This window comes from Hemiscyllium ocellatum, chromosome 17 (genome assembly GCF_020745735.1).
Source record: "Hemiscyllium ocellatum isolate sHemOce1 chromosome 17, sHemOce1.pat.X.cur, whole genome shotgun sequence".
NCBI lineage: Eukaryota > Metazoa > Chordata > Chondrichthyes > Orectolobiformes > Hemiscylliidae > Hemiscyllium > Hemiscyllium ocellatum.
The window spans coordinates 4,238,813-4,251,270 of NC_083417.1; the positions used below are offsets into that span (position 1 = coordinate 4,238,813).

General features: G+C 49.7%; 1 protein-coding gene across 1 annotated transcript; it reads left to right on the forward strand.

Moving 5' to 3' along the window:
• The first annotated feature begins 2,467 nt into the window (after nucleotides 1-2,467).
• On the forward strand, nucleotides 2,468-12,244 carry rrad (Ras-related associated with diabetes). Its single transcript, XM_060837563.1, has 5 exons — nucleotides 2,468-2,546; nucleotides 3,701-4,065; nucleotides 8,268-8,341; nucleotides 10,468-10,672; nucleotides 11,330-12,244. The coding sequence occupies exons 2-5, from the start codon at nucleotides 3,711-3,713 to the stop codon at nucleotides 11,605-11,607; spliced, it is 912 nt and encodes a 303-aa protein (XP_060693546.1). The 5' UTR covers nucleotides 2,468-2,546; nucleotides 3,701-3,710; the 3' UTR covers nucleotides 11,608-12,244.
• Nucleotides 12,245-12,458: the final 214 nt, after the last annotated feature.

Below are 12,458 nucleotides of genomic sequence, written 5' to 3' on the forward strand. Positions count from 1 at the left end.
TCCCAGCAACACCTCGGTTTAAACATTCTGAACCTCGCTTTTGAATTCCCCCCACAACATTGGCCCCTCCCTCTCTCTGTAACCTCCCCCAGCCCCTTGACCAGAGCCCAAGGCAGGGCGGGAGTACATATGGACCCAGTAGCTGTGGCCTGGGGCGTTAGGCTTGGATTATGACCTGGGACACAGGCCACAAGCAGCACCAGGGGCTGTGACTTCAGTCCGTGTGCCTGCCTACAACCCTGCAAGATTCTCTGTGCTCCTCCAGTACTGACCTCCTGCCCATTCCTGAGCTAATTGCAGAGTCGGTACATCTCTCTCTCGCTCAGCTCTGTGCTAGGTGGTGGGTCAAAGGTTACGGGAAGAAGGCAAGAGAATGGGATTGAGAAACATCTCAGCCATGATCGAATGGTTGAGCAGTCTCGATGGGCCGAACGGTCTAATTCTGCACAAACGTTTTATGACTTTCTGTGTGAGTTCAAGTTCCATCTCAGCAGTGCATGGCTGAGGGGTGTTATAGTCTAAACGTGGAGCGGATTCTCAGGTGGGACATTAAACTTCTTCAAGGCAGGCATCCTTGCAAGAGGATTCGCAGTCGGGTTAAAATCAACTGTAAAAACAATGACTGCAGATGCTGGAAACCAGAGTCTACATTAGAGTGGTGTTGGAAAAGCACAGCAGGTCATGCAGCATCCAAGGAGCAGGGAAATCAAAATTTCGGGCAAAAGCCCTTCATCAGGAATAGAGGCAGGATGTCTGCAGAGTGGAGAGATAAATGAGAGGGAGTGGGGATGGGGAGAAAGTAGCATGGAGTACAATAGGTGAATGGGGGTGGGGATGGAGATGATAGGTCAGAGAAGAGGGCGGAGTGGACAGGTGGAAAGGAAGATAGGCAGGTAGGACAGGTCATGGGGACAGTGCTGAGCTGGAAGTTTGGAGCTGGGGTAAGGTGGGGGGAGGGGAAATGAGGAAACTGGTGAAGTCCACATTGATGCCCTGGGGTTGAAGCGTTCCGAGGTGGAAGATGAGGTGGTCTTCCTCCAGGCGTCTGGTGGTGAGGGAGCGGCGGTGGAGGAGGCCCTGGACCTACATGTCCTCGGTGGAGTGGGAGGGGGAGTTGAAATGTTGGGCCACGGGGCGGTGTGGTTGATTGGGGCAGGTGTCCCGGAGATGTTCCCTAAAGCGCTCTGCTAAGTGGTGTCCAGTCTCCCCAATGTAGAGGAGACCGCATCGGGAGCAACGGATACAATAAATGATATTAGTGGATGTGCAGGTAAAACTTTGATGGATGTGGAAGCCTCCTTTAGGGCCTTAGATAGAGGTGAGGGAGGAGGTGTGGGCACAGGTTTTGCAATTCCTGCGGTGGTAGGGGAAGGTGCCAGGAGGGGAGGGTGGGTTGTATGGGGGTGTGGACCTGACCAGGTAGTCACGATGGGAACGGTCTTTGCTGAAGGCGGAAAGGGGTGGGGAGGGAAATATAACCCTGGTGGTGGGGTCCGTTTGGAGGTGGCGGAAATGTTGGCAGATGATTTGGTTTATGCAGAGGTTTGTAGGGTGGAAGGTGAGCACCAGGGAGGTTTCTGTTCTTGTTACGGTTGGAGGGGTGGGGTCTGAGGGCGGAGGTGCGGGATGTGGACGAGATGCGTTGGAGGGCATCTTTAACCACGTGGGAAGGGAAATTGCGATCTCTAAAGAAGGAGGCCATCTGGTGTGTTCTGTGGTGGAACTGGTCCTCCTGGGAGCAGATATGGCGGAGGCAGAGGAATTGGGAATACAGGATGGCATTTTTGCAGGAGGTAGGGTGGGAAAAGGTGTAATCCAGGTAGCTGTGGGAGTCGGTGGGTTTGTAAAAAATATCAGTGTCAAGTCGGTCGTCATTAATGGAGATGGAGGGGTCCAGGAAGGGGAGGGAGGTGTCAGAGATGGTCCAGGTAAATTTAAGGTCAGGGTGGAATGGGTTGGTGAAGTTGATGAATTGTCTGCACAGCTGCCTGTTCCTCAGGTAGAACAAAATCCCAAGGTCACTCTGTTAAAAGTGGGCAGGGGAAGTGTCCTCAATCAGCATCACCACAAGAAAAAACATGATCACGCCGTGGGATCATGCTGTGCGCAGGTTGCCTGCTGCCGCTCCTGTGTTACAGCGGCGCTTAGCACCTCCTGACTGCATCTGCGAACGGCGCTATATGAACGCAGTCGGAAAACAATTCCCAGGAGCTGAAGCTTGGATTGAGCTCCGCGGCTCGATTTGGGATGTTTTTCTTCCCAAAGTGAGATTGAAGCGAATTTTGGATGAAGCAGCGACACGTGGGAAGTGGGGCTTGGGGAGGTGGGGCAGATGTTGGGTATTTCCGAGCAATTGTTGGGCCATGCCTCAGTCAGAGTCAGCTGCTCACCGCTCCATGCAAACTATTCTGGGCGCTGACAGTCATCACTGATGTCAGGGGCTGACTTCACCGGCTGGCGATTATAAATAGGAGCTGGGAGCAGGGCAGAGCTCCCCAAACCGCCAGAGAGACCGAGAGCGAGAACATTACACCGCCCAGCTTCAGGTAGGAACTCCAGCAGGGACTGCTGTTCCCTGTCTGGGACCAGGGGGGCTTTCAGGGCTTGATCCCGGCAGCCAAGTTATTGGGATCGTTCTGTGCATCTTCTCCAGAATGGCCTCAGCGGAATGAGTGCTGGGCAGGAAGAATGCACATACAATTCCTTGCAGTTTATTTTTAAACCAATTCAGTTCAGCAGAAATATCCGTGAAGATTATTTGTGGTGATGAAAGTATTGCCCGTTTAACGGAAGTGTTGAATGAACTTGCCAAAGTTATCACAAACTCCAGAAATATTTACCGCCCACTCACAGCAGGTGCTGGTTTCCAGGCTGTGAACAGAAAGCTGATCTCAATAAGGGTCGGTCATTCACTGAGAGAAGGGTCTGTGTCTCTATCCCAAGGCAGTCTCAGTGTGAGTAAAAAAATGAGGTCTGCAGATGCTGGAGATCACAGCTGCAAATGTGTTGCTGGTCAAAGCACAGCAGGCCAGGCAGCATCTCAGGAATAAAGAATTCGACGTTTCGAGCATAAGCCCTTCATCAGGAATATTCCTGATGAAGGGCTTATGCTCGAAACGTCGAATTCTCTATTCCTGAGATGCTGCCTGGCCTGCTGTGCTTTGACCAGTCTCAGTGTGAGCTCCCCCAGACAGCATTCCCTCAGCACTGACCCTTGGTACAATCTGTCACTTCCCTGTAGCCCTGGATCCTGCTATCAGCACCAGTTTAATGAGGATGCTGTCCTGATTGACATAATCCCAGATAATTGTCCCTCTCCTGGTTCTGAGCAGTTACTCCTCTTCCCACTTTCACCTGAGCAGGACTGAGTCCAATCCAAAAGTTCCTAACGTTCAAGAAAGTGCTCATGTGCTAATTTGTAAAGGCTTCCTGGTGTCTGGGGAGAGTGCAAGAAGGTGGCACTCAGAGAGCAGATCACCCGTTCTCATAATGAGTGACGGGACAGGCTGGAAGGGCTGAATTGCCTGCTATTGCTCCCAGTTTGTCTGAGACAGCCCACATGTGGCTAATCCCCCCGGGTACATCACAGTCTCTCCCCTGCTCGGGACTCTCGTGTTAAAGTCAATTATTTACTGGTAAATAAAATAAAATATATTTTCTGTCTCTGCTTCCCTCCCCCCCCCTCCCCCCCCCCCTTCAGGGAGACAGCAATGACTCTAAACAAGACGGACAGGAGCCGAGCACTGGAGCGGAGATGGGGCAGTACCCCTCTACATGCCCACCGCCGGAGTATGCCAGTGGATGAGCGGGAGCTGTGTGCCTCTCTGCAGGCAGGCACCTTGTCTAACCTGGTCCGCTGTAGCTCCTCCTACAACCCAGGCCAGGCCTCCCATCGGGACAGGCCAGCGTCCCACTCTTCTGAATCCCTCAGCTCCAGCGGCAGCGACTCTGACAGCAGCCTGTACAAGGTGGTGCTGCTGGGTGAACACCGAGTGGGTAAGAGCAGCCTGGCAAGGATATTCGGGGGGCTGGAGGAAAGCGAGCCCCAGGAGACTGAAGGAAGAGGTGAGTGTGTCAGTGTGTGTATGAGTGTGTGTGTGTGTCAGTATGGGTATCAGCGTGTGACAGTGTGTGTGTGTGTGTGTGTGTGTGTGTGTGCGTGTGTCAGTATGTGTATGAGCATGTGTGTGTCAGTGTGTGTGTCAGTGTGTGTGTGTATGAGTGTATGTCAATGTGTGTGTGTATGAGTGTATGTCAGTATGGGTATGAGCGTGTGTGTCAGTGTGTGTCAGTGTGTGTGTGTGTATGTCAGTATGGGTATGAGCGTGTGTGTCAGTGTGTGTCTGTGTGTGTGTATGTGTGTGTCAGTATGGGTATGAGCGTGTGACAGTGAGTGTGTGAGTAAGTTTGTGTGTGAGTGTGGGGAACTGCTGTGTGTGAGAGAGAGAAAAAAAAAATTAGCAGCTGTAGAGAGAGGGAGACCCACACAGACAGAGAATGTCAAGCACCTGGAAATATTGGACCAAGAGAAACAGACAGCAAGCAGTTAACAAGCAGAGAGAGACTTGGATTGGAAAAAGTGCGTGAGAGAGGTTGGTATGGACAACATAAAGGGAGGAGAGAGAGAGAGAGGGGGGGATACTGGGATAGAGAAGTGTGCTTGAAACAAAGGAGTGTAGAAACAGATGTCCTCGATGTACAGAGTTCTAAACGTTTGTGTTTAGTCAAAGTGTCAGCTGTGACTGAGAGAATACCCCTCACAGCACTCAGCTGGGAACGGCTGAATTCAATACAGGAAACGCTCCTAAGGAACTGCAGATGCTGAAAATCTGAAACAAAAAGTCAAAGTGTTGAAGAAACTCAGCAGGTCAGACAGCATCTGTGGAGAGAGAAGCAGAGGCACCCTTCTTCACTGTGGGGTGGCACGGTGACTCAGTGGTTAGCACTGCTGCCTCATAGCACCAGGGTCCCAGGTTTGATTCCCGCCTTGGGCGACAGTCTGTGTGGAGTTTGCCAGTTCTTCCCGTGTCTGTGTGGGTTTCCTCCCGGTGCTCCAGTTTCCTTCCACAGTCACTATATAGTGCAGGTCAGGTGGCCATGCCAAATTGCCCATTGTGTTAGGTGCATTAGTCAGAGGGAAATGGGTCTGGGTGGGTTACTCTTCAGATCGTTGGTGTGGACTGGTTGGGCCAAAGGGCCTGTTTCCACATTTTAGGGAATCTAATCAGAACTGGACATGTCACATTAACTCTACCTTCTCTCTACAAACACTGCCAGATCTGATGAGTTTCTCCAGCAATTTCTGTTACTGTTTCTGAATTTAATTATGCCCTAAATCTCAATCTAAGCTGATATTTACATTACAACACTGAGGGAGTGCAGCACTGTCAGGGGGGTCAGTGCTGAGGGAGTGCAGCACTGTCAGGGGGGTCAGTGCTGAGGGAGTGCAGCACTGTCAGGGGGTCAGTGCTGAGGGAGTGCAGCACTGTCAGGGGGTCAGTGCTGAGGGAGTGCAGCACTGTCAGGGGGTCAGTGCTGAGGGAGTGCAGCACTGTCAGGGGGTCAGTGCTGAGGGAGTGCAGCACTGTCAGGGGGTCAGTGCTGAGGGAGTGCAGCACTGTCAGGGGGTCAGTGCTGAGGGAGTGCAGCACTGTCAGGGGGTCAGTGCTGAGGGAGTGCAGCACTGTCAGGGGGTCAGTGCTGAGGGAGTGCAGCACTGTCAGGGGGTCAGTGCTGAGGGAGTGCAGCACTGTCAGGGGGTCAGTGCTGAGGGAGTGCAGCACTGTCAGGGGGTCAGTGCTGAGGGAGTGCAGCACTGTCAGGGGGTCAGTGCTGAGGGAGTGCAGCACTGTCAGGGGGTCAGTGCTGAGGGAGTGCAGCACTGTCAGGGGGTCAGTGCTGAGGGAGTGCAGCACTGTCAGGGGGTCAGTGCTGAGGGAGTGCCGCATTGTCAGGGGGTCAGTGCTGGGGGAGTGCCACACTGTCAGAGGGTCAGTGCTGAGGGAGCACTGCACTGTTGGAGGGTCAGTGCTGATGCAATGCTGCACTGTGTGAGGGTCAGTACTGAGGAAGCGCCGCACTGTCGGAGGGTCAGTACTGAGGAAGCGCCGCACTGTCGGAGGGTCAGTCCTGAGGGAGCGCCGCACTGTCGGAGGGTCAGTCCTGAGGGAGCGCCGCACTGTCGGAGGGTCAGTACTGAGGGAGCGCAGCACTGTGTGAGGGTCAACGGTGAGGGACTGCCACACTGTCAGAGGGTCAGTACTGAGGGGAGTGTGCCGCTTTCAAGAGGATGTTATTTCTCTTCAAATAATCATTCAATATACAATGAATGGGGAAAGGCAGGAGAGTGGCACTGAGGCTGATTTGGAGAGCCAGTACAGATACAATGGGCCAAATAGCCTCCTTGTGCCCCATAATAATTCTAGGATTCTGTGAATTGTGAAATGGTCAGTGTTTCCGGTGAGATGTTAATCTCTTGGTGGTGCATTATATCCCGTGACATTATTTTGTCCTGGGACAGGGAGATTGTATCCAATGTCCCAGCCAATAGTTAATGCTGTGATCATTTACCTCCTCATTGTTGGGGCAATCCTGCTGAGTGAACATTAGCTGTGGTGTTTTCCACATTGCAACAGTAACCGTGCCTCAGGAAGCATTCCATTGGCTGCAGTGTGCTATGTGTGTCTTGTATTTACACAGCAACTGCTACTACTACAAGTCCTTTATTCTATCTTTATCCTCTCCTGTTCTCTCCAGTTTTTATGCAATGCTGGACTCTGCTCCCTGTTTCATTCTCTGGCTTTCCCAGTATTACTAATGTAATTGTACTGTAATCATTGCTGCTTTTAGAATCTGGCCCCAGGAGCTCAGGGAGTCCAAGCACTTTATTGATTTTGTTAAAATTGGCCATGTAAGATCCACTCACTGACTCCAGACTCAGCAAATCTCAAGATATTAATAGATTCACCTTCCGAGATTGTCATTGGATAAACCTGAGTCATCTCAGCCTGTACTTAGTAATGGAAACTTAACCACAATGTTCTCAGTTGCACCTAAGAATGGTTAGAGTGGAAAGTCACTCATCAGACTGACAGCTAGACTCTACATTAATACTGGGCACAGTAATACTGCCAGCAGCTCCATCCCACCGCGTCAATCACACAAGGGGCATGTTGACCAGTGTCTCTCACCCAGATCAGACCAATAGTGTAGGTCACCATTTACAAATTCAGGATACCTAACAGAGACAGTAAACTAGGTAAAAACAATGACTGCAGATGCTGGAAACCAGATTCTGGATCAGTGGTGCCTGATGAAGGGCTTTTGCCCGAAACGTCGATTTCGCTGCTCGTTGGATGCTGCCTGAACTGCTGTGCTCTTCCAGCACCACTGATCCAGAGACAGTAAACTGACAATTTCCAAGGCAGCCTGGAATCTTCTCAGACACCACCCTGCACGGTCAAGGGAGACGGACAAACTGTTACAGGTTTTCCAGAAGCAGTAGTGAATTTTATGAATGACCTCCCTCATTCCAATCTCCCTTGGGATCTGGGTGCTACTGATGTGAAACTAATTGAAGACTCACATTCCCAATTGGCTCCTTGTTAAAACCAGAGTTCATTTGGTTCATTCCATGGATCTTGACAATTTGAAGTATCCCGTCACAAATTGTGAAACACCCAGACCTAAGTGCAGTCTCTCAGGTCACTTAATAACTTGGTTATGTGTTGTGGCTTTGAGGGGTTAGACCAAATGACTTGCCTTCAAGGTCTTCAGGAGAATTTCATGGAGTAAGAAAAGACCGATTGTTTACTGCAACAAGTGAGCAAGTTGAGGAATAACAGCAGAACCCAGCAGGTGCTGGGAATCTGAAACAAATTTAGAGCATGCTGGAGGGGCTCAGCAAATCTGGCAGGGTCTGTGGAGAGAGAAACAGTTTTAAGTCTGCTATGACTCCTTTGGTAGTAGGTTGTGGTTACAATTTTTAATATAATTGACCCAAGAACCAGGAACGAGATCAGTTTTGTTTTCCTCAATGAGTTGTGACCTGGGGGACGCTGCCTGAAAAGGCAGTGACATCATATGCAATGGAAACGTTCAGAAAAGGAGTTGGATAAATACTTGAAGTGGCGAAGTTTGCCGTGCTGTGGGGCAAGTGGGATAGCTCTGTCAAAGAAGCAGCAAAGACACAATGCATCTGTTGTTGTATTAGGCATGAAGATTCCACAAAACTAGACTCACTATAAATCCGATCTCTGTCCTTTCAGGAGACACGTTTGACAGATCGATGGTGGTGGATGGTGAAGAAGCAAACCTTGTGTTGTTTGATATCTGGGAGCAGGTCGGTCCTTGCTGTGAACGCTGCTGGTCTAAGTGCAAATGTTATTTACTGTTTTGTCCCATTGTCAATTGCCTACTTGGACATTGTCTTCTTCAGTACTGATAGCACCATGGTATTTTGCCCCAAGTGGCCACTCTGTGTGCCAGGGTTAATGTGGAATGGTGACACACACTCTCACTCTCACTCTCACACACTCTCACTCTCACACACTTACTCTCACTCTCTCTCACACACACCCACACACGCACTCTCTCTCTCACATACACACACACACACACACACACACACACACACGACTCTGTCTCATGCAGACACACACACGCGCTCTCTCACACACGACTCTCTCTCACACATACACACACGCACTCTCTCTCTCTCACACATGACTCTCTCTCACACACACACAGACACGACTCTCTCATGCAGACACACACATGCGCTCTCTCTGTCTCTCACATGCAGACACACACACACGCTCTCTCACACACGACTCTCTCACACACACACACACTCACTCTCTCACACACGACTCTCTCATGCAGACACACACACAGGCTCTCACACACGACTCTCACTCACACACACACACACACACACACACACACACACACACACACACACACACACGACTCTCTCTCACGCAGACACACACACATGCGCTCTCTCTCTCTCTCTCTCACACACACCCCCACCCAACCACAAATTCTCTTTCTCTCACTCTCTCTCTCTCTTGCTGGAGTTCAAATGTTTGAGAGGGGATTTCAAAGAAACTTATAAAATGCTTTATTCACCCACCCCCTGAATTAGCCAGACCAAAGTGAATGCCCAAGCGGATACGTAGATTTTAAAAGGAAGAAATTTCACCAGATTTTCTTGGTTTAACAAAAAGAGTGAGTTTATTTATTACAAAACACAAGAAGGAATAATAACGCAGCACACACATACACAGATTAGAAATGAGCAGTGAGTCTAAAAAGAGAAATGTCAAAAAGATATGCAGACCAGTCCCTGAATTGTTTGGAAAGAGGAGATAAGAAAATGTAGTAGCTGTTATTGGATGGCGTTGGTGATGTTGACTGCTCAACAGTCAGTGTCAACTGCGAGATTCTTGGCTGTGCAGGTTGGCAGAAATTCTGTGATTCTGATTCCTTTTGAGATTGACTGACTGAATTTTAGTCTTTGATTTTGTTTTACGTACCAAGGCGTTTAAAAAGGCTGTTCTCCACACAGTGCTCCTCTCAGCGCTGTAATATACAGACTAGAACGCCCAGCCAATAATACACACAGATAAGGGCTGCAGTCAGATTCTCACCCAGTTGTTTAATATTCCCAGACAAAAAACACACATGTCAGAAAGAGGAGGTTGTCTGCTGTGAAGGGGATTGTGAGCCACTGCATTCCCTCCTCAGGTTAAATATCTCCCGGTTTGATTCCAGGCGTTTCATGCAGAGATTTGCCAGTCACAGAATTCGCAAACACAGCTTCCCTTGTCCCAGTCCTGTTTTGAAAAAAATGCTTTCAAATTAAAAGTAAAAAATATCTGTAATTATTTCAAGGTTCCAATTCATCCATCATTCCAAGAACAAATACACAAGGAATGCAATATTGAAGTACTGGCCAAAGATAGGCTATAGAGAGGGAGCACCGCACTGTCAGAGGGTCTGTATGAGGGAGTGCCGCACTGTAGGAGAGGGAGCGCCGCACTGTAGGATGATCAGTGCTGTGGGAGCGCCGCACTGTAGGATGGTCAGTGCTGTGGGAGTGCTGCACTGTAGGAGGGTCAGTGCTGTGGGAGTGCTGCACAGTAGGAGGGTCAGTGCTGTGGGAGTGCTGCACTGTAGGATGGTCAGTGCTGTGGGAGGCTGCACTGTAAGATGGTCAGTGCTGTGGGAGGCTGCACTGTCGGAGGGTCAGTGCTGTGGGAGGCTGCACTGTCGGAGGGTCAGTGCTGAGGGAGTGCAACACTGTGGGAGGGTCAGTGCTGAGGGAGTGCTGCACTGTGGGAGGGTGACTTTTGAGTTGAGACATTAAATTGAAGCCCTGTCTTTACTGTCATGTAATCTTGGTCATTGTGTTTGTGGGAGTGCTGTGAGGAGAATGAAATGTATCTTTATTCATCATTTCAGGATGACACCAACTGGATCCGTGAGCACTGTATGAAGCTGGGAGATGCCTACATCATCGTGTATTCAGTGACAGACCGAGCCAGCTTTGAGAAGGCCTCAGAACTGAGGATCCAGCTGAGGAGGGCGAGACAGGCAGAGGACATCCCAATTATCCTGGTCGGGAACAAAAGTGACTTGGTTCGGTCCAGAGAGGTGTCTGTGGAAGGTACGCGGGAGTTGCACTCAATGCTTCCAAAGCTAGTGTTCGAATTGGGAACAAGGCAATTTGCATGTGAAAGAGTTCTGAGGGTGAAGACCCTCAGAGTACTCTCAACAAAGACAAGTGCAAATGAATAATTAGCTATCTCCGTCTTTCTCTAATACTATTTCTCTTTCTTTCTGTGTCTCTAAATCAATATATCTGCATCTCTTTCATTTCTCCATCACCGCTGCTACATAAGTAATCTAATCTAATCATATCTCCCTGTCTCCTTTCTTTCTTTCCCTCTCTTTCCCTATTTCTCGCTGTCTATATCCCTGTGAAAGCAATGCTTCTGGGGTTATAGAGAGTTGTCATTGATCCTGCTTTTGGATGAGATGGTGAGCTGAGATTCCGTCTGCTTTCTCAGGAGAACATAAAGAGTCTCCAGAGACATAGCCAATAATTCTCCCTCGGCCACAGTCACTGAAAGCAGATGAACTGGTCAATATCTTGCTGCTGTTCCTTGGAGGTGGTTTTTTGACAATTGTTTGCTGTGTCTGCTATGTTACTTTGAAAGTATTTCATCAGCTGCAAAGTGCTTTGGGAGATGCTGGAAGGTGCTATATAAATTCAAACCCTTCTTTCTTGAAGGCTAACAGTGGTTCTCTGGTTTGTCCACAGAGGGGAGATCCTGTGCTGTGGTTTTCAACTGCAAATTCATCGAGACCTCAGCTGCTCTCCACCACAACGTCCGGGATCTCTTTGAGGGTATCATCCGGCAAATTCGGCTGCGCAGGGACAGCAAGGAAGCCAACGACAGGCGGCTGGCGAGTGCCAAGAGGCGGGAGAGCATCGGACAGAGAGCCAAACGATTCCTCAGCCGCATTGCAGCCAGAAACAACAAGAAGATGGCCTTCAAACAGAAGTCCAAGTCCTGCCACGATCTGTCTGTCCTCTGAGTGAGATTGAGAAAACCCAATGGTCACCTTGGCTGCTGTGCAACCATGAGTAAATGTGTGTGTCCTTTTGTGGCTATTGAAAGATAGAAGTTACTGCTCCGAGAATGCACATTATCTGGAACTATATAGAAGGAATTTGAGATCCTGCTGGTGAACACTGTGTTGCATTTCTTGCATGTTGCCTGAGCTGCAGCTGAAGGCCTCCTGTCTAACACGGTGGGACTGACAACGTGGATCACCTCCACAGATTGTGGAACTAAGTGGCAACCAATCTCTCCACCAAGAGGCCTCCTGCCTCCCTCACTCTCTCCACCTGTCTTCTGACACATCTTATCCTGCTCATACATCCAGCTCCTTCCCAATATCAATGGGGAACCATTCCAACACTGACTGATAGAGAAAGAGCTGATGGAAGGGGTTGAGGAATGACAGCTGACTAGCTTCGGGAAGAATTGAAACCTTGTCATTGGAGAAACTGCATGGTTTGTATTTCAGAAGGAGGTGATTTCTTCTCCGACGCTGCCTCAGTAATCCCCTTGTTAGAGGGTCTGCCTCAGTACTCCATCTGTTACCACCCGCTCTGGGGGTGGTGTCCAGAAACTGTTTGATAATCAGTTGGTTTGGGTATATGTCTGCGACGGGTTTGGGGGTGGGTGGGTGGGAGGAGGTGTTCAAAGTGAGTCTGCCTGGCCTATGGATAGGGACACTCCCCTCTCCATTTACAGCAGAAATCAGCTGGAACATTGGCTGCTATGGGCAATCTGTGTTCCATTTAATTAATGAGGCTTTCTCACTGTACATAGAATCAGACCGTGATCACTGAATCAGACTTTGAATTCAGTGGTGGACTT